We start from the raw sequence: 21,836 nt of genomic DNA, 5'->3' as shown, positions 1-21,836 counted from the left end.
TGTTTCAAATCAGCGATTCGGAGCAATGTATCAAACTGCCAAAGTCACGTGATTTCAGTAAACGATTCAGGTGAATCATGCGAATTGATTCACTGAGAACCATTGAACCAGCATAGGTTTTATTAGTATTTGCATTTTAAATATTTTACATTCAATGAACATTTGCAATGTGTTTGTAAAATATGTTTTTGTTTACTGCTCTGACTAGCAGGGGTCACCAGCGTGGAGTTTCAGCGCTGCAAAACAGTGAATCATTTTGCGAAGCAATTAGTTCCATTTATTCGAAGCTTTGAAAAGCTTCGTTTCTCCCATCGCTAGTTATTGTACTCGTGCAAGTCATTGCTGCGCAACTATTGCGCACATGTGATTACCATACGATAGAGCGTAATAAAAACACTATTCGGATGGCATCTAACCGTTGAATAATCCAGACTTTTGGACCAGCCACAAACCAGCTGCTAGCAGGTCATGCTAATTTAGGCTGAAGTTGTTTTTGTAACATATGGTCAACATAGCATATGACATGGACCCTTTGCAGATAATTTATTTAAATACGTCCACAGCCTTCATAATTGTCGTCCAATGTATGTACAGAAAGTCTGATATTTGTGAAACTCATTCCATCATTTCTGGCCTCCAATCCCACGTGCAATATTATCATTGGTCTCTGCAGCATCTTTAAGAACCTGGAGCATGAGGGCATTTCTCTTCCTGCTCTCCTCCATTCGGGCGGGGTTAGCCTCGGGCAGATTCTGGAAAAATAGATTGAGAGATGGATCAGAATACAACTCGGAATTTATGCACTATAAAGACCTCGTAATATGTTTTATAACATTCCTCGTGGAATAACAAACTAACGCAGCTCACTCATTGTTTTTAACCCGGAGGCGCAAAAGAGACTAGAGGCAGAGGGTAACGTTAAATATCATTCAGAGTGCAATAAAACACGGCCCTACTTAAATTAACTTGTTAATAAGAGATCGTGTAACACCCTGTACGAACACATTCATTATGAAACTGATGGTTGACAAGGACACCAGTCGTACCTTCAAAAACATCACCCCGCATTTATTTAAGTTAACAATAAGTTGTGCTTCTCATGTATAAAACTGCGATGTTTCAGTACCTTCAACATTTCCCTTTTCCTTTCCTCTCCAGGTGAAATTATGGCCCACATTCCGTAGCCGACACAGACAATCCCGACCACCCCGATCGAACCCAGTATAGTCCTCATGCCGCTCATGGTGTCCACGAGCTCTCCGCCAGCACGCCCGCCAATCTCAATAATTATCCGCTTATTATCAATGATCACACTTCCCTAGATTGCGGGAAAAGCCAGGTCAGTATACAACACAACAACACAGACTGTCAGTTGACACGATGCAGTGCATTATGGGAGTAGTACTTCATTATACAACTTTTTTAACCTGTTACTGGCAGAATGGTCAATAATCATTGTGGAAATACAAAGCAGATGGCCTTAGGAACTCAAAACTAATATTAGCCTATAGGTTTTTTTTCTCCATAGTTTTTTTTTTTTTTAGAACCTGTTAACAAAATTGGGAAATAATTACATTGTAAAACTAAATAAACATCAAAATTAAATTGACAACAAACATATAATATAATATAATATAATATAATATAATATAATATAATATAATATAATATAATATAATATCAAATGAAATAGATGGAGGCAGATGATTTGCTGTGGCGACCCGTAAAGGGAACAGCTGAAAGAAAAAAAAGAAAAGAATATAATATAATATAATATAATATAATATAATTTAATTTAATTTAATATAATATAATATAATATAATATAATATAATATTATATAAAATAATATAATATAATATAATAGCCAAATATATAATAGGCAAACGGTTTGGGACACCTGCTTTTATGTGCACATGGACTTTAATGATAAAGTCCTGATGAGGTGCAGGCCAGTCAAGTTCCTCCACTCCAAACTCACTCATCCATGCCATGTTCCTTTCACTGGATCTAAGGAGCCAAACCCAACCCCTGAATAACAACCCACACCATAATGCCCCATCCACCAAACTTTCCACTTGGCACAGTGCAGTCAGGCAAGTACCGTTTTCCTGTCAACCACCAAAACCAGACCAAAACCAGACCAAAACCAGAATCGTCCATGGAATTGCCAGACAGAAGCGTGATTTGTCACTCCAGAGAACACGTCTCCACTACTCTAGTCCAGTGGCGGCGTGCTTTACACCACTGTCTCCGATGCTTTGCATTGCACTTGGTGATGTAAGGCTTGGATGCAGCTACTCTGGCATGGAAACCCATTCCATGAAGCTCCCTACACACTGTTCTTGAGCTAATCTGAAGGTCACACAAAGTTTGGAGATGTGTAGCTATTGACTCTACAGACAGTTGGTGACTTCTGTGCACTGTGACTGTGAGCATGCACTGACCCCGATCTGTGTTTTTACGCGGCCTACCACTTAGTGGCTGAGTTGCTGTTGTTCCCAATTGCTTCCACTTTGTTATAATACCTCTAAAATGTATCTGTGAAATATTTAGTAGTGAGGAAATTTCACAAATTGACTTATTGCACAAGTGGCAACCTATCACTGTGCCACACTTGAATTCACTGAGCAAAATGTGGGACACAACATAATAAAGCAGCAACAATATATTGAATATCAATTTAATAGACTATGTGAAAATGATGTGCCTGTATGGCAATAACTGCTGGTTAGTAGATATAGTGGTCTAGACCTCTGATGAAGGACAGGATAAAATCATAATTTTAAAGACAATGGATTCAGACATTTAGCTAGATGATTGTCATGCTAGGTGGGTTGTTTGTTAGATAATAGTTATCTAATTGGTTTTACAAAAAAAATGCTCCATGCTTTTTTTAAAAAAGGTAATAGGACACGAAAGTGTACACTTTTTGTGGAATGTGGTGAAGTATAATGGATCAGGTATTAATCATTGACTATATAACAGGTCATTACTTAACACCAATTATGAAATATTGCTTTTTAAAATATTAGTCATCTTTCAAGGGTCATATTAATGCATTCTGCGTAATGCAAAGCATTTGTTAATTACACTGTCCACCAGATGGCTCTAACATACTGTCTGGTCTAAATGTAGTTGATCTTGTGTGTGTGTGTGTGTGTGTGTGTGTGTGTGTGTGTGTGTGTGTGTGTGTGTGTGTGTGTGTGTGTGTGTGTGTGTGTGTGTGTGTGTGTGTCTTGGTGCAGGCACTGTAGGCTGTGTGGGTGTGCAGAAAGCACATAAGTGCTGATATTGTGTGTCCATCAGAGTCAAGGTACAAAATAGATAGCTGGAATGGAAGGTATACATTAGTGTCCCTTTAAGCGACATTTTCCCAACTTGAGCACATGTAGAGCTTTGTTCATTACTTACATTGCCGTGGCAACCAGAGTTTCTGCACAAACACCATAGTTGCAGCTAGATTACAACTAAAATAATGTGCTATTATCACTGCCATAGCAATGAAAGCAGACCAAATCACAAAATTATTTTAAAAGCCTCTTACACCATTTGAAGAAGATGCAATATTCATACCTTATGATTCTATGGCAATAGTATTGCTTTAACAATAGTGGTATAAAAGTCTGTATTCTATTGGAAATCATGGTATAATTGATGCAAAAAGTGAAATGGATTGCATCCAGTACAGTCAGAGCAGTCTAAAGGCAAAAACAAACTGTTGACAAGTTAAAGTCATAATATGTAAGAACTTTGGATTAAAATATCCAAAAACTATTAGAACGATGTTAAAAAATGTTTTGACTTTTGTAGTTACATTATCCCAGATGTTTCTAAAAATGTCAAAATCCAGAGAAATAAGCAATAAGCCTCGCCTATCAATGACATCATACTGTGTTACCCTTGAGTTCCGAGTTTAATTTGGTAGAAACCATGGAAACTCCAGACGCTTTAATATAGCTATTAAGTGTTTTATTAGATGGGTGAGCAACTGTTTGGATAATTTCATCACAGTTAGTCTTATTGTTTAAATCGAGTACCATTTTTTACCACGCCTAATATTGATCTAGCTCACTGCAGTGTGCAACAAGTGTCTCTTAGTTGCCGCCGAGCGAATGCACAGAGTAGCATTATAACACACTAAAATGTATCTAATTTGATAAAACAGTGCTGCGTTACCCCCGCGATCTCTCTTGAAGCCAATACGGAAGTAATGTAAACTGCAGTTCCTCGACTGGCCACTGGAGACAAGCTCCAGAAGGGAGCAGAATCTTATTGAGCCCCATGTTAAAATTCCTAACTTTACAGCAGAAAAAAACATGTTTACAGCCTGGTACAAATTGTGGTTTTTGCCTATACAGCTAATTTTGACCTTCATGACAACTGTGAGGGGGGTGAATTTTTTTATAACTCATTCGTTTACGTTATATAAAGCCTTAAAGTTCTGCATAATTAAGGGCGTGGTTACTTTGAGTGACAGGTAGATAGCTATTTATCCGCCATCTATAGTCATTGCGTCACCTAAGCTCCACCCACATCCGGCCTCTTTGGCCATTTTCTGTTATCCGGGAGCATAGACCGTAAAAAAATATGGACGACTCGACATCATCCGTTTCCGCTTGCCATATTTGAAGCTTTCAGGCGGGGGTGCACGGCGCTGACATCTTGGGACCAAGTCTGCGCAGTAGCGATTTCGGGACCGGAGTTGCGCAGTAGAGCGCAGGAAGTAGAGCAGGAAGTACAGCTGCGATATCAAAAGCCCGCCCACACTCTCGCAGATGCAGAACAATTAATTATGTTGCTGTGAAATAAACAGTTATGGAAATGTAGAAATTAAAGCTAAAGCACCAATCTGCTCCCAAAAATTCTGAAAAAAGTCCGTTAGTGCCTCAGTGACGACTTCACTCAGAGAAGCCGTCAGTCTTAGCTGTCAATCATGACGTCACCCCCCCCCCCCCCCCCATTTTTAAGGCATCAGATAACTAACTAAAACTAAACTTATTTTAAAAACGAACACTTGAAATGAAATCATCGTGATGATAACTGCCTTCAATGACATAAACTAACATAATATAAAAAATATTTGAAGTGTAATTTTATTGTTTAGTTTTTCTCGCGTCCATTAGAAAACACAGAGGGGCGGCTTTACTGGGACCGGTCACCGGGGGGCGATCGAGGCGCGAAAGCTTCAGAGCAGCTTATCGTCTATGGTTACGCCACATACGCATGACCGGAAGAAGCGGAAGCCGTGTGTTGCGTTTCTCTCATTAGCAATCGCTCCTGCGGCCTTGTTCCTCCCCACCCTGCTGTGTATATATATATATATATATATATGCTGTAAATGGATTTGACAGCACTAATTCATTTTCAAAGTCTGAAAATAATGTTTTGTTGTTGTTGTTCTAAAACTTGTCATCACAGAAGCATTCAGAGCTTTCAGACAGACTACATGTATCCACACTAGCGATTCCTTTGCTTTTCCTCTTCTGAATTCCATCCGTGCTAAAGGTTTAAACTTCTGATGTTCTGAAGCAGAAAGCGAGGTAATTTCTACTAGCTGTGTTATTGCTTGAATATTTAATCGTTTCCTGCCTCTCGCACCCCCCCACCCCCTCCAAATCACTCAGTCTATAATGACACCTCTCACGCCAACCCCCTGGCTGCCGTTCCTCTCTGATTGCTACAGTAACGCTTGCAGATGCCTGCTCTTGTTGCCATGACACCCGTTTTTCCCGAAGGTGCACCACTGATCATTGAAGGAAATATTCATGTGTGTGTCTGTGTAGGCTATGTAGAGTGTGTGTGGTTTACCTTCGATGATTATAGGTGTGCTTGGCATTTTAAGCTGTAATAGTTTGCCCTTGTCTATTCAGTAGTGTTTTATGTACACAGAACACATGCACAGTGCTTTCATAATGTTCTCAACACCGTTTAACACATTTCAACACCTGTGTGGTCCTGTGTGGTATTTCACAGCAGCACGTCCAGTATGAATGCTAATCATGGCACGGATGGCGTTGGGAAGCAGAGCCCACTTACAGTTCTCGGCGGAATTTCAAATACTATTTCACACTTACAATTTGCGTATGTGTTGTTGTACACAAGTCATCTGTGGAAAGGGGAAACGTGGTATGTGTGACTGTGTTTGGAAACGGACACCCAAAAGCCTGTCCTTCCCAAATGCAAAGAAGTTCATCTTTTATACATTAGTTATACAAGTACATATATGCTTACACTCTGCGCAAAAATTACCTTTCTATCTTGAGCAAATACATAAATGGAACATTGACTGCTGGTCATACTAAGCTATTTTTATCCTGAGTTTACATCAAAACTTAATGTGTTGATGGTAAACAAGGTCATTTAGTAAAAGTCACAAAAAAGTATTTTTTTAATGGTTTTATGTGGTTACGGTGTGTAGTGCGTTCACGCCATATACGCAAAGTACACCGGTTGCTTAAGGCCCTCAAACCACCAAGGATCCCCTTGCTCTTTAAGGGATAGTTCACCTGTAAATTTGTATTACCCCATGACTTACCGTCTTCCGTATTCAATTTAAGAAAATACGTAACTGGCGTGACGTAGTGTAAGTGTTTTGAACTGAGAAAGCAGCAGTGGACATTTTGTCCTCAATGTTGATGTGTTAGAAGCAGGAAAAATGGGAGAGCATAAAGATTAGAGTGAGTTTGACAAGGGCCAAATTGTGATGGCTAGACGACCGAGTCAGAGCATCTCCAAAACTTCACCTCTTGTGGGGTGTTCCCGGTCTGCAGTGGTCAGTATCTATCAAAAGTGCTCCAAAGAAGGAACAGTAGTGAACCGACGAAAGGGTCATGGGCGGCCAAGGCTCATTGATGCACGTGGGGAGCGAAGGCTGGCCTGTGTGGTCCGATCAAACAGATGAGCTACTGTTGCTTAAATGGCTTAAGAAGTTAATGCTGGTTCTGATAGAAAGGTGTCAGAATACACATTGCATCAAAGTTTGTTGCGTATGTGGCTGCATAATCACAGACCAGTCAGGGTGCCCATGCTGACCCCTATCCCCCAGCAAAAGTGCCAACAGTATCAGAACTGGACCACGGAGCAATGGAATATGGAAGAAGATTGCCAAAAGGCATAAACAGTTCAGGAATGGTTTGAGGAGCACAACAAGGAGTTTAAGGTATTGACTTGGCCTCCAAATTCCCCAGATCTCAATCCAATCGAGCATCTGTGGGATGTGCTGAACAAACAAGTCCGATCCATGGAGGCCACGCAACTTAAAGGACTTAAAGGATCTGCTGCTAACATCTTGGTGCCAGATACCACAGCGCACCTTCAGGGGTCTAGTGGAGTCCGTGCCTCGACGGGTCAGGGCTGTTTTGGCAGCAAAAGGTGGACCAACACAATATTAGGAAGGTGGTCATAATGTTATGTCTGATTGGTGTATATATATTATAGCATCTTTGCATAGGTTTTGTACTAGTTCACCAAGTCCTAGTTGTGTTGAGGAAATCTTTTTTTCAGATCTCCCATCTTTGTTCTCTCAACTCCATTTATCATTCTCACTCCACTGTTCTAATTTGATGTTCTCCCCCCCTAACTTTACACCTCATCTTAATTCTGATAAAGTTCACTGTACCGAGATTTGCACCAATGCATAATTCATGTCTCCCTCTGTCCTTTTTAATGTTCTGTCAGTCTTTTCATCATATGGTAGAAATGACTCTTCCAATTTTAGGGAGATGTTCTTGTGCATTTAACAGCAGCTAAAGGGTTTCTAGACATCAGACCGAATTAAAGAGCATTTGCTGTTGATTTATCACTGACAAAAGGCACCTAAGCTGTATAAAAAAGGGTTAAATTGCTGATCATTTCATTTCCTTTGGATGGAAAATCTTGGTGATTTGGAAAGCAGCTCTTCAAAAAGAGAACCATTTCCATACAAGAGTAGCTGTCTCAGAGTGTGTGTGTGTGTGTGTGTGTACCAGCAGCTTGTCTGTGGCTCACTCATGTTTCAAACTTATCAATTGTAACCAGTTTCCATAGCAACATTTCTCAAGAGGTGAAGAGAGAGGGAGAGGAAGCGCAGAAAGAGAAATAGACTTTGGCATTGGAGTGTATGTGATTTCGTTCATGTATGCTGCATGCGCTGCAGATAAACTGCTCTCTGGTGCTCTGTGATAAAATGGCTTGTTTAAAAAAATGCCAATTTAGGTTTTTTTTACAGACATTATTATGTTATTTATTTATCTAGACTGTTCCATTTTCCTGCTCCATTTTCATAGCAAATTGCTTTTCAAAGCTTTGGCAAATGTTTCAGCTGTGTGGCCATGCACAGAAAACCTATTTTGGACAGGCTTTTTGATTTTGAGAGAGAGAGAGAGAGAGAGAGAGAGAGAGAGAGAGAGAGAGAGAGAGAGAGAGAGAGAGAGGTCCTAACATAAAATGCATTTCATTCTTTTTGTGTCTCCATGGCAACCAAACTGCGTTAGCCTCTTATTGACTCCAATGCACTCACACTTTCTCTGTCTCTCTCCCTTTCGTTATCACTCTTTCACATATACTTTCGCTTGAGACTTGCAAAAAAAAAAAAAAAAAAACGTTCTTTATCTCTTGGCCTTCATCATTTGCCTTGAACTTTTTTTTCTCTTATCACAGTTTTATTCCTCTTTCAATTTGTTTTTCTTTTTTGTGCAATTCAATTTCCTCCTTTTGCAGACCATCTTATCTCTCATTTCCCTCAATGTGTGAATTTAAGTTACACCACCACTGTTCAAAATTATTTTTATTTTTTAAAGAAGTCTTTTGTGCTTATCAAGGCTGCATTTATTTGATCAAAAATACAGTAAAAAAAAACAGTAATATAATGAGCTATTATTTTTCTGGATTGAAAAAATATAATGCATTCAAAATTGATAAAAACTGTTTTTTTAAATAAAATAAAAATCGGCATATTGTTGTGGTTTTGTTGTTATATTTTTGTGATTTATCCGTTTTAGGCTGATTCAGTTCCAGTGTAAATATTGATCAGATTTTAAAGTTTTTTTTTCTAATTCTTACCAAGGCTGCAATATTGTAAAATGTTATTACAATTTAATTTTCTATTTAAATTTAAACCTTTAAATTTAAATTTCTATTTGAATATATTTTAAAATATAATTTAGTCCTCTGATTGCAAAGCTGGATTTTCAGCATCATTACTCCAGTCTTCAGAGTCACATGATCCTCCAGAAACATTTATGATTAGCACTGTTGATGAATATGTTTAAAAGAATGGCATTTAAATAATAATAATAATAATAAAATAAAAATATCACAGACACAGCCTGTATCCTGATTAAAATTGCTTATTTCCCAGGATTAAAACATTCTTTGAAACATTTGGGATAATGTAAGTACAAAAGTCAACAAAATCTATAACTTTTGGTTTTTGTATATTTTAATCCCAAAATCGTACATATTGTGCCTTTAATGCATACTTGGTTAATATAATCTTCAGTTTGTTTTTTTACTGACCCTAAACTTGAACGCTAATGTATATTTACTTCCCGCCCCAATATGCAAATCAACAACACATTTTTTTTTCCTTTTTCTCGGCAACATTGTTTTATTAGAACATGTGGAATTGCTTTTGGAGTATATAAGATATTCGGTTGTATTCAAGTGAATACAGACCGTAAAGTTACCAAAGGTGCTGTAGCGTACATTAATGAATCATGTATAAAAGACATTATCATGCAGGTATTCTTAAATGTAGAAACTGCATGTGAACTATTAATCACAAAAAGACATTCAGTGATGACGTCTATAATGAAGACCCTAGTCAGTTGTCTCTCGGCCCACATTCCTGTGCTAATAGCGATTGTCTAGGGTATATATATATATATATATATTCACATTTTTGAGGGTACATGGTACATCAAGTCAAAGCCAAGATGGAAAGAGGACCCAGGAGTTTGGACCATGTTGCTAAAAAGCACTCGCTTATAGTCCTGAAATTTGAAGTGTGTGTGTGCGTGTAATAATGTAGGCATTCTAGCTAGTGCAGCGGCTCAGGAGTGATACGCTCGGCCACTCTATTTATCTACAAAGCCAGAACTACACACAGTTTAGTTAAATAATCATTATTCTACTTGTTTAGCAGACCGATGGACACAGCACAACACAGGAGCTCCAGGTTCATTTGAATCGAGAGGCCCTATGATACACAGAACAGAGTGGTGTTATATGTCGTATATAGTCTAACAAAGCAGAAGATTGCCTGAAAAGTGTGTATTTGATGTGAGGCCATCATCATAGTGGGCATGACAACATCATCAGTCTGTTGTCAAAAGCATCATGGGTGAACATTACCGACACCAGTGTCTTCATCATCTGCATCACGGCCTGCTGTGTTCGGCTGTCTCACGCACATCAGCCCACTCGACGCAAATCAGTCTTCCTCTGTTGTTTGCTACAGTTCATCTGTTGGCATTCCAAAAGTGCTTTTATGATTCGTCACAGTCTATCGAGTTTTTGAACTCGGGCAGAGGCTCGGGGTCAGATCTCTCCTCCTCTCCGGTACGGCCCGTCCTGCACGCCCGTCTCAATTAAGAGTCTGCCGTTCCGCTCGACCGCTCATCCTCACCGCAGCCCATGATGGATGAACCCAAAACGTCGGGTGTCAGTCCTCAGATGTGATGCTGCTCAAACAGTTTCTCCGGCTTGTGATATTTATCTCATTGGTTGATTTGCTTTGAAATGTTTGTGTAAACTTCGCCGTCTGATTTTGCGTAAAAAATACTTATTGTGCGGTTTAAGGACACTAATAGATCTACCCTGACCGAACTGCAACAACTGAACCATATATTTCATCAATTATTATATTGTACCTCTACATACAGGGTACATTTATATGTATCTACCACAAATACTGAAATAGCAAATACTTAGCAGTTATTAAATACTTTGACTTAGGTTTTTCCACAAAAAAATGCGGTTATCTGAAGAAAAAAGACGTCGAAACATAATGATCCACGATCGATTGATTTAAAAATCAAGGTAACACATTCTGTAATGGTCTCGGTAGCACATTATGTGTCTCTTCGTAGACATTAAGAACTGATCAGTTGTTGCTATGAGCAGCGGAAATTTTCAGCAGCCCTTGAGAAATGAAATGGTGTTACAAAACATCTACACTGCCTGAGTCTTTTGTTCACCATATATCTCTCTGTCTATTGCACTCGTTTTCGTTTGGTCCACCTCTCCACTCGATTTTATTTTCTTCTTTTTTTTAAATGGCAGTGATTGAGGCATCTTTGACAGCTTTAAATGCCTCCTTGTCTTGAGCTTTTTCTACATCTGTCCATCGTCCATCCCCACCCAGGAAATCTGAGGAGGAGCTGAACAAGGTCTGTGGATGAGGGAGAGGTGAGCACGACATAGTTCGTTTCTCTCCTTCCTTTCATAGTCCTCTGTCCTTCATTTGATCACTTAGAAGCTGACCAAAGCATACACCATACTGCAAGAGACAGATAACAGATTAAGAGAGATATACTAAAAAAACTTTAATCCTCTATAATTTAGTGCTGGGCAATCGATTAATCGCATCAAAAATAAGTTTGTGTTTACATCATGTATGTGTGTGTACTGAGTATAATTATTATGTATATATAAATACACATGCATGTATATATTTAAGAAATATTTGCATGTGTGTGTGTGTATATATATATATATATATATATATATATATATATATATATATATATATATGATGTAAACACAAACTTTTATTTTGGATGCAATTAATCGATTGGCCAGCGTTACTTTAATTCATTTAAAATTTAAAACCATCTTTAATTAAGATCTTTGAATTAAAACATTCTGTGACAAACATCTCAAATATTTATATCCCTAAGAAAGAATACAGTATGTTATAGTGATTTCAGAATGATTTATTCATCATTCCTCAGATTATTTGATGAGATATGTATATGTGGCCCTATATACACTGTTTAACAGTTTATTTGTTTTGTAAGATTTTTTAATGTTTTTGAACAGTCTCACCAATTCTGCATTTATTTGATAAAAATACATTAAAAACAGTAGTATTGTTAACTATATAATTATGATTTTAAAATGTTATTTATTCTTATGGTATAAAATCTGAATTTTCAGCATAATTAATCCAGTCTTCAGAGTCACTTGGTCCTTCAGAAATCATTCTAATATGATGATTTGCTGCTCAAGAAACATCTATGATTATTATCAATGTTGAAAATGTGGTGCTGCTTATTATTTTGGCAGATCTTTTAGGATTCTTAGATTTATTTGAAATAGAAATGTAACATTAAATGTCATAATGCATGCTTGGTGAAAAATCTTACTGACTCCTAACTTTTTTGAACAATAGTATATTATTATATTATCCAGGTTATAACTATGATTCTAAGTGTAACGGTTCTGTTCTGTTTGTGGATTCTTATGTTGTGTTTCCTTTGGCTCCTGTGTTAGCATGATTTCCTTGGTTTCTTTTGCATGATTTGTTGCCCTTTGCTACTTGGTTAATTGAGTATATTCACATTTGTATTGTTTGGTTCTTCATTTAGCCTGTGTATTTAAACTCTCGGTTTGTTTCAGTTGTTCGTCTTGTATTGTCTTTGCTATTTGCTTAGCTGTTATGTGTCAGCCTCTCTAAATTTTGGAAGTTTTGAGTGCTGCAATTGCACTTAATTTACTTCTTCCTTCACTCGCCTGCATAGCACTAGGGTGTTGTGGAGCAATTTCTAAGGTGTTTTGAGTGGTTATTTGATTTCTAGGGTATTCTAGATTTTTGGCCGGTCGTTCTGTAGTAATACAAGCCAAAATACCCCAATTATATGGCATTCTTTTCTGTAGAAACTGCTTTTTTTTCTTGAAAGTGTTTTTATCATCAAGTAAATATTGGAAATCAAATCTCTTGTTACAAGTAGATACATACCTTTCTACAAAAAGTCACATGATTTTGAGGGATTGTTAATTTAGGTCATGTCAAGTACAAATTGTATGGGATGGGTTTGTTCAGATACATAACCCTAAGTATGAGCCATAGTAATAGCAATGCTGTTTATAAAATACAAACATAAAATCATATTTAAATGGGTAGAAGGTGAATAATTGAGGAGGGCTTACCTGTACAGATAGTAGAAAAAGGAGAGAAGGTAGAAGCCTAGTTTGCACCAGGACTCTTTTTGGCAATAATTCAGAATGTCTGCATTCATCACACTCACTGGGTCATACATAACCTCAGACCCATCTGCAGGACGGTGGAAAAACCTGAGGGAGAAAAGAAGAGAGTGAATTACTACTGGGGGCCAATTTTGAAATTCCAGTTAAGTAGATGTGTGAGAGGAACAGTTTGTACCTCCAGAGATGGTAGAGCAGCAGGGGGATGTTAAGGCCCAGAGTTACCCACTCGCCTGCGCACATGAACATCAGACAGAACAGCCCGTGGATCGAATACTCTGGAACCACCAGCTGGAAGACAGAGTTAAAGATCAAATACTCGTCATGTGTATATATATATCCATCATAAGCCAGCAAGCAATTTTGCGTTTAAAAGACGTCTAATAGACGTCCAAACACACCCTGACGTCTAGGCTAAAACAGTGAAAATGTAACCATAGCCCAAGAATAGACTAGTCATCTAGAACATGAACATGTCAAAGAAATAAAAACCAAGCACCTTGTAATCACTGTTGACTTTGCTTGCATGATGGAATATCATGCATCTTGCAAGTTATTTTGGCAAAACTGCAATTTTGGCTAGAATTGGGTTACTCATAGCCGGACTATATCAGGTCTATAGAGACGGCGAAATGACGGCTGTTGCTTGCTGGGAACACTCTTATTGTTCGCACAATCAGTTCTGATTCTTTATCATTGACCCCCTGCGCTCTGAAGATACTCTAGACTAGAGGGTCTATGAGAGGGTATTTCAAACTGCCTATTCGTGGCATTTCTAAGCATTTAAGTCCCAGTGAACCTGAAGTAGCGAGTAGTAGAGTTTTCTTCAGTGCTGTGACGTATTTCCAAGTGAAACGGAATATTGAATAGAGGGCAGTTTTACCTCAGCGCTCCTCCTCTCCATCTCACAATAATAGCAGACGAACAGTTAGGGGGAATGGTTACGCATTTTAAAATGCAAGCCGTCAAACTGACATCAGCTGAGAAGGAACGTTACTTTTCAGGAGAAAAGAAGTTACTTTTTGAGATTTTGATTAAAGAGTACAACGGCAAACTATTTTTTTCTGTGTATTAACTTGCACGGATTACTTGTTCACCCTAAGACCTGTAATATGTGATGACAAAGTAAATAAGATCGATTTTGATTTCATGAGGACTTAATAATAATAATAATAGATTTTATTTATAATGCACTTTTCATTCTGAAGAATCTCAAAGTGCAACAAAGGGGGGGGGGACAACAAAAAATGAATAACAAGTAAAAATTTAGAATACTACAAACAATCAACTAACACAGAAAACAGAACAGAAACAGAGCTGATGGTGAACAGAAACAGAGCTGATGGTGAACAGAAACAGAGCTGATGGTGAACAGAAACAGAGCTGATGGTGAACAGAAGCAGAGCTGATGGTGAACAGAAACAGAGCTGATGGTGAACAGAAGCAGAGCTGATGGTGAACAGAAAACAGCTGATGGTGGAAGTCTCTGTTAGCTCCGCAGCACACTGTGGTCCACTCCATGTTTCAGATTTCTCCCAGCGGCAGTGTCCCGATGACATCGCCGAGGCACGACAGCTGAAGACCAGATGATGGGTCTTCATGACGATTCAAACGATGGGGATCGCCGCAGCACCATGTAGGAGGCAGAACATTTTTCCGGGCACTTCTGTGGACACGCCGGGGTCGGCGCAGAAGTCCAAGCCGCTCCACGGCCGCAATGCAGGACGGAACAGCGGCACAGCCGAGAAGCGGAACATCCCAACATCATGCCGGACGCCGATTACGATGGCCCGGATGACGCTAGCCCGGTGCAAACTTCAGCCACCATGCAGCTTAAGCTCAAGGGAGACCACCAGTGAGCAGCCGCGGCGAGAAACATCAAATGTCCTCCAAACCAGAACCAACCGCAGCAATTCAAACGTAAACATTAGAAGCGGTGGAAAACGGCGAAACGAGGAACAACGTCCTCTCAGTGGCTGCCAGCAATCAGCAACAGTCCCAATTGTAGCTCTGACTGTTAGACTAGTCACAAACATAAGGAAATAAAATAAAATCTAAATCTAATAGTACATTAACATGATTTGTGGGTGGAGAAGCGGCGAACAGACAACGCCAGCGTCCTCTCCCCCACGTTGCCTAGCAAACTTTAAAGTATGGATGCATGACACACCACTGTTTAAAAGTTTGGGGTTGGTGAGATTTTTTAAGATGATTTGGTGATTTAGAAACATTTCTTATTATTATTATTACCAATGTTGAAAACACTTGCTTTATATTTTATTGTGGAAACTGTGATGCATTGTTTTCAGAAATATTTGATGAATAGAAAGTTCAAGAGAACAGTGTTTATTTAAAATTGAAATATTTTGTAACATTTTATTTTTACTGTCACCTTCGATCCATTTAATGCATTTTTGCTGAATAATATTTAAGAAAAAACACATTGACCCCAAACTTCTGAGTGAAAATGCATCAGTACTACATTAATTATTGGATGATATTAGAGATTTTATTATTTATCATGATCAGCCACTTTTGGATATTTATGTACGTGGTGTTATCTGCTCACTTAAAGTTAATCTTTAATAGCACTTATCATTTAATAACATGGTTCATGCCATTTTTATCAAATCTCAAAAAGATTATTCATTTGTCATACTGTATTTTATAACGTTATGATGCATAAATTCACCAACTGTTTAGATTTTTTTATGTAGCCAAAATGGTCCCTTCTATAATTTTATAATAATTGAATGAATAATAATTTAATAGCAAGGGTATTTTTTTGACAATAGCTGTTTTAAGGGCCTCTCTTACACGTCCTCCCCACCTTATGCTTACACTTGAATTGATCCCCCACAATTCCACTCACCCTTCGGAGGAGGTTGCAGATTCTCTCGATGTTCAATATTCTTTCCCTCTGAGGAAATACAGAAGAACGCCATCAGATTTCTAGCAGCACACTAACTGTTTTGTAACCATGCAGCGTGAATGCATGTTGCTGCGTGTGTTCACATATATGCACGTATGCCAGAGAGTTTCTCAGAAACCCGCTGTTCACAGTTGGGATGCTGAGTAGTTGATGCTGTGTGAAAGGAATCGTGATCTAAGAAAAGCCTTACCGCTCTTGTGGGGTTGCTCTGATCGATGGGGTTTTTGAAGTCTGTGCGCAGCTCATCAAACGCAATAATCTTGAGGAGAGACAAACATAATCTGTGTTACATGGGCATTTCAACAAAGCCACTGGACATTGTGGAGGTTAGAGAGGATGTAGGATGATTAGACCGTCACATCTTTAACTTTACACATTTCTCAAGCCATTCCTACAGCTTCAAGCTATGTTCTCCCCTCCTTCTTTTCCCCCTTATAGATCCCTATCTCCTGCCATCCCCTCACTCCGTTCTCTGTAAACAGATGCAGTTGCCATGGTTACCGAGTGAACCCCAAAGCGGGTGTCATGGTTACTATAGAAGTGAGTCCACATTCTTATTGGCTGAGAGCCAAACAAAGATGGGGGGAGAAGGAGAGGAAAGGAGGATGGGGTATCAGAACGAAATTACGGTTTGATAAGCATTCTCAATAACATGGTTTCTCACAGGCATGCATTCATACACAGACTCTCAGCCTCCCCCACTCTCTGTCTCCATGCTCTCTCTTTCTCTCACATACATTTACACACACACACACACACACACACACACACACACACACACACACACACACACACACACACACACTCGCACCAAATGACTCATGTTTAGAATCTCTCCCACTCCTGTCATTAGTCAATGCTCAGTCATTTCAAGTCTGTTTCTTAATGGCCCTTTGAACGTCTTACACGTAAGGTCTGGAGTCTAATGCCAATCTGAAAATATCCTTGACTTCTCGTTTGGCATTCAAGGCTTGTGTCTCGGTGTAGAAACCTCTGTTCCCTTGATCTCTGGTGTTTTACTGTTTTAGACAGATTTTAACAGTTCAGGGCCGTTGTGTTTGTCTGCTGTTGCCTTTTGCAAGAATGCTGCCTCTAATATGAAGAATACAGATGATGTCGGGGTCTCATGCGGCTACTGTGCAAATTTCATTTGTGATTCTACAGACAGTGGGCTGGCACAGAACAACCAGTAGAGTTCAAAATGTGCTGTTGACCTCTTCCTCTTCAGCGCTCTCTCTGTGTGTTTATGTGTGGAGTGGTGTTCTCACTAAAACATGTCTAAATCACATTACACCCCAATATCAGAACAAAAGAATAAGAAATTACATTTTGGTAATTAAAATGAATACATTTTGGAATTATTTTTGAATCCACAACCCTACACAGGAAATTAATGATTTTTGAATTATATAAATGACATCAATATTACTGTAAAAAAAAAGATTAATGACATTTTCCCCTAAATTGTGTATTATTAATGCTGTTAAGCATCCAGATGTTGCTTTTATTTTGTAATCAAAGATTGTGGTCACCCATTGTTCTCAAAGGTGATTCTTATAAAAATTGTCATTAATGTAATATAGTTTTCCTCTTTTTAAAACTATTACTGTGGAAATACTGTAATACAACATTTAGTTTGTATACAATATATCTGCGTATACAGATATTTTATTTATATATATATATTTTGCATTACAGTAAAGAGAATGAGATTTGTTTTACTTTATACAGTATGGAGAATTAGGGGGAAATGTGCTTAATTTCCATCTAAAAAAAAGTCTTAATAGTCCTAAAAATACATAGCAATTTCTTTAGGCGAAATATAATTTCAGGTGAAACATACTGTTTTTAGTTTTCTTAAGATTTACGCTCTGTATGTGTATGTTTGAGTCCATAGACACACAGGTAGACTCCCACCTCCTTATGGTTTTTGTTTTGTTTCCGTCTACTTGTTCTGTAAATCATTATTCATTCGTGACTCAGAATGTCTGCTCTAATAATAACTGGCGCGATTTGTATTCACCTCATGGATAAGGGCTCTTGTTAAGGGCAGGAGAGACAGCTTGGACAGACACACACCAGTCTCTTTGCTCAAAAAACTGGCACGGAGACACACACACACACATATTCACACTCACGCAGTCAGACACTTGGCGATGGCATGGATTCCGGTGCCAATTGAAATGGAAGTGTGACAGTGTTACAGGTAACAGAATTCGTACACATTCACAAAGTAAGACTCGAAACGTACCTGCCAGATGACGAAGAAGATGAGTGCAGCGCATAACACGAGTGTTAACATGTAGCAAAAGGCCGCAAAGGTGAAGGCCATGGCTGTTCCAGCCAGCCTGACGGTGATCCGGGTCGAGAGAGGGCGAGGGGGAGTATTCCCCTGCTCTCTCTCTCTCTCTTTACTGCGTTACCCTCACTCTCTCCCCCGACAAGGAAGTTGCGAAGCACTTTCCTCTTCTTCTGGCTCTCTCTCTCTGCCCCTCGTCTTAAAGCTTGTGGTCCAGCTAAGGATGAAGTTGGGAGAGAATTAGAGAGGAATTTTCTTGGTCTGAAGCTGCAGATATGAGGTGTCTGGCTGGTTATCCGCCTCCGCTGGCTGAAACGCCTTGTGACTGTGTGTGTAATTCTTCTTCTCTGTCCACCTAAGATAAGTGCTAGAGCTGTTTCCTCTTTTCACACTCTCTGCTGTATCCTCTGTTCCTTCACTTGCTCTCCTTCTCCCTCTCTGTCTGTCTTTCTCTCTGATTGGCAGAGGGGGGTTTGTATGAATGTGGAGAATCGCTCCCCTCCCCCGTCTCTAAGATTAGTGCTGCACACTGGGTCCACACACCTTATTTACAGCAGAACACCTTAAAAAATATCTTGTGGGTACATCGGAAGATGAATGTCCTCTGTATACGATCTGAAAAAGACACATTGATTCGGGTTTAGAAGTAAAGAATGGCTGAATGTGTTCACCCCAGCTTGATCAATGATTGTTGAACGGTAATTACAATTAGACTGCTGTAGTGTCATTTCAATCAATAACAGAACACATATGAGGATCTAATCCACAGCTCTTACAATGATTCATATCCTCTCTTAGAATGAAAGGTAGTTGATCAGTTTTAAGTGCTAATAATTTGGTATTGTGGATTTCATATGAACAAATGAATGACCATGCAAAGTCAGAAATGACATACATTTTAGACAGAATTATTGCAACATATGATTTAAATGAGTAATTGATGCTGCAAGTTAAAAATTAAAACACACACACACACACACACACACACACACACACACACACACACACACACACACACACACACACACACACACACACACACACACACACACACACACATATATATATATAGCTTGCTTAATATGGATTTTGTTTTTCACAGCTATATATTGAACTTATTATCTCAAGGTTTTGTATTCGTGTATTCCAAAACACTACTGCATTTGTTTAAAATATTTTCTGCTGGATTTGGCTGATGCAATGAATCATTTGAAAAGTAAAATGTGCCAATTTTTCTGCATGAATCCATAACAAAGCTATAATGGTGTTCAATCCAACAGAGTACACAAATATAAACAAAGGCGTTCAAAATGACGATGAGGAATGGTTAACTAAGTTGGCTGCGTTGTATGACAGGATGTTAAAACATGAGCATTTACCTGTGTTTTTTGAAGCAGCGGCGCAAGTCTGTCTTCATCTGTCCTCTCTCCCCTCATTTTCCTCCAATCAATCTGGGTCGACACCATGTCAGAAATCTCTGGTCTGCTCTGCTCTGGGTGTCAGTGTTGGTCCCATCACCGTCTCTCATTGGCTGCTGCGACCAGGTATGAAACAGCAGAAAGAAGAAAAATGTATGAATGTGCTGGCCGTATTTGTCTGTTTTATCTCACGCTTATGATCCCGCACTGCTTTGAAGTCTGACACTTAATTAAGCATTTTTCTCTTTTTTCCTCCTCTATCTGCCTTGCCCATGTCCCTTTCGCTTCTCGCTCTCATTCCTTCTCTGCCTCTCAGATTTTTATGAATTCAAGCATTTGCCGCTGGTATTTGATCTCAAAAGCACAAGCAATGGAAAAGCCCTTCTCTCTCGCCCTCATCTCTTTGATTATAATAAAAATGTGATGTTATTACCTGTGAATGTGCTGCTCAACTACATTCAACAGTCTTCTCTTTCTTTCGTCCTTGTATTTTCTGCCCTACTCTCTCATTCCCTGGAGAGATATGAGGGGGCAGAGCTCCGAGTCTTTTCTTTTTTGGCTTCCCTTGTTTGTCTCTCACTCTCTCACTCACTCACTCACTCTCACTCTCTCTCTCTCTCTCTCTCTCTCTCTCTCTCTCTCTCTCTCTCTCTCTCTCTCTCTCTCTCTATCATTCTCTTACTGACTCTCTCTCACATGATGTTACCTGTACTTTCTTCATGAAAGTGCGTCTGTCACTACAAGAGAGATGAGGATCTCAAATCTGTCAAATCTGCAGTCATATTTTCAGAGATCAAGAGTAGAAGAGATTTATTTTATTTCACTCACAATCTGTTTTCCCTTTTCACAGGGTTCCCCACAAATTCCATGAATTATTCATTTAATATCCAGTTGTTCATAAGAATTATTATGATTTTTTTTATTATTATTTTATATGATGTGTTTATTTTAATTCTACATCAGATACAGGTATGGGAATAAATAGATTAGGTCTATTATCATTATTATTATTAGATTAAATTATAAAAAAATATGTTTGTATAAATAGCTCCAGTAAGAAAGAAATGTACCAGCTTGAGAAGAATTTAACTTAAACAGGTGGTTGATTATGATTCATATTATAGTTGCTGTTTGAGCATAAACAACATCTGCAAAGTTATGACGCTCAAAGTTCCAAGCAAAGGGTGATATTTTCTTTTAAAGAAATTGCTTTTTAAGGACTACAACAAACGGATGGTGGGACTACATTAAAACAAACTTATTCACGGGTTAGTGACATCACTAACCCTAAAATTTACATAAACCATGCCCTGTCAGAAAAAAGGTACATTGCTGTCAATGGGGCGGTACCCCATGGTACAAAGCCAAAAAGGTACTAATATGTATCTTAAAGGTTCTAATATACACTCTTAAAGTGCTGATGTGTACCATTTAGTGGTGGTACAAAGATGTACCTTTTTACTTAGGATACACCCCCAGTGACAGCACTGTACCTTTTTTTCCTGATAGTATGCCCCCGGGAACACACAACAAATGCCATGTTGAGAAAAAGAAGAGTTGTTGTAGTCAAGCGCATTTAGAAGTATGCTTATGCTGTCACGTCCATCTTTTGACAACATAAGTTATAACATAACATAAGATGACAACATAAGTTATAACTGTCATTAAACTATACCTGTTCTATCTTCATGCAGCATATATATTATCTGGCTCTGTAGGCATCTTACAACAGTTTCCACATAAGCGATTTATAGATTATCATGACAGAACATGCTAATAAATAACTTGAAGATAGTTAACTCCATATCAGCTACATAAATTCATCAACTAACTATTCAGAAATGTCCTGTTGCATTGGTCTACATGTTGTCACTTCTTCTTGAGCGTCATAACTTTGCAGATGTTGTTTATGCTCAAACAGCAACAATAATATCAATAATAATAATATCATCATTGCCGACTCTGGTTAAAGCATAAAAGTCATAATCGTTTCGGACAT

At 38.7% G+C, this 21,836-nt stretch overlaps 2 protein-coding genes across 3 annotated transcripts; both read right to left on the bottom strand.

The window, feature by feature from the left end:
• Positions 1-102: 102 nt before the first annotated feature.
• uqcc3 (ubiquinol-cytochrome c reductase complex assembly factor 3) lies at positions 103-1,406 on the bottom strand. The gene is made up of 2 exons (XM_067433583.1): positions 1,127-1,406; positions 103-752 (listed from the first exon to the last, which is right to left on the bottom strand). The coding sequence occupies exons 1-2, from the start codon at positions 1,241-1,243 to the stop codon at positions 624-626; spliced, it is 246 nt and encodes an 81-aa protein (XP_067289684.1). The 5' UTR covers positions 1,244-1,406; the 3' UTR covers positions 103-623.
• Positions 1,407-9,543: 8,137 nt separating this feature from the next.
• On the bottom strand, positions 9,544-19,939 carry cnih2 (cornichon family AMPA receptor auxiliary protein 2). Of its 2 annotated transcripts, XM_067433515.1 has the most exons (8): positions 19,799-19,939; positions 18,963-19,034; positions 18,372-18,636; positions 16,311-16,379; positions 16,061-16,108; positions 13,367-13,479; positions 13,135-13,278; positions 9,544-11,482 (listed from the first exon to the last, which is right to left on the bottom strand). In XM_067433515.1, the coding sequence occupies exons 3-8, from the start codon at positions 18,450-18,452 to the stop codon at positions 11,455-11,457; spliced, it is 483 nt and encodes a 160-aa protein (XP_067289616.1). In that variant the 5' UTR covers positions 18,453-18,636; positions 18,963-19,034; positions 19,799-19,939; the 3' UTR covers positions 9,544-11,454. The 2 variants fall into 2 exon arrangements, with proteins under 2 accessions (XP_067289616.1, XP_067289615.1); XM_067433514.1 differs by having other exon boundaries at positions 18,372-19,034.
• Between the last annotated feature and the right edge of the window lie 1,897 nt (positions 19,940-21,836).

This window comes from Pseudorasbora parva, chromosome 23, assembly GCF_024679245.1.
Source record: "Pseudorasbora parva isolate DD20220531a chromosome 23, ASM2467924v1, whole genome shotgun sequence".
In the NCBI taxonomy this organism is placed as follows: domain Eukaryota; kingdom Metazoa; phylum Chordata; class Actinopteri; order Cypriniformes; family Gobionidae; genus Pseudorasbora; species Pseudorasbora parva.
This window is presented reverse-complemented; position numbering and strand designations above follow the sequence as displayed.

Coding starts and splice junctions, on each gene's coding strand:
- uqcc3 (XM_067433583.1), bottom strand. CDS start 1,243: ATGAGCGGCATGAGGACTATACTGGGTTCGATCGGGGTGGTCGGGATT. Junction 753..1,126: donor GGAAAAGGGAAATGTTGAAG/GTACTGAAACAT, acceptor CTATTTTTCCAG/AATCTGCCCGAGGCTAACCC.
- cnih2 (XM_067433514.1), bottom strand. CDS start 18,452: ATGGCCTTCACCTTTGCGGCCTTTTGCTACATGTTAACACTCGTGTTA. Junction 13,279..13,366: donor CTGCTCTACCATCTCTGGAG/GTACAAACTGTT, acceptor TTTCTCCCTCAG/GTTTTTCCACCGTCCTGCAG. Junction 11,483..13,134: donor TTTTTCTACTATCTGTACAG/GTAAGCCCTCCT, acceptor TGTCTCTTGCAG/TATGGTGTATGCTTTGGTCA.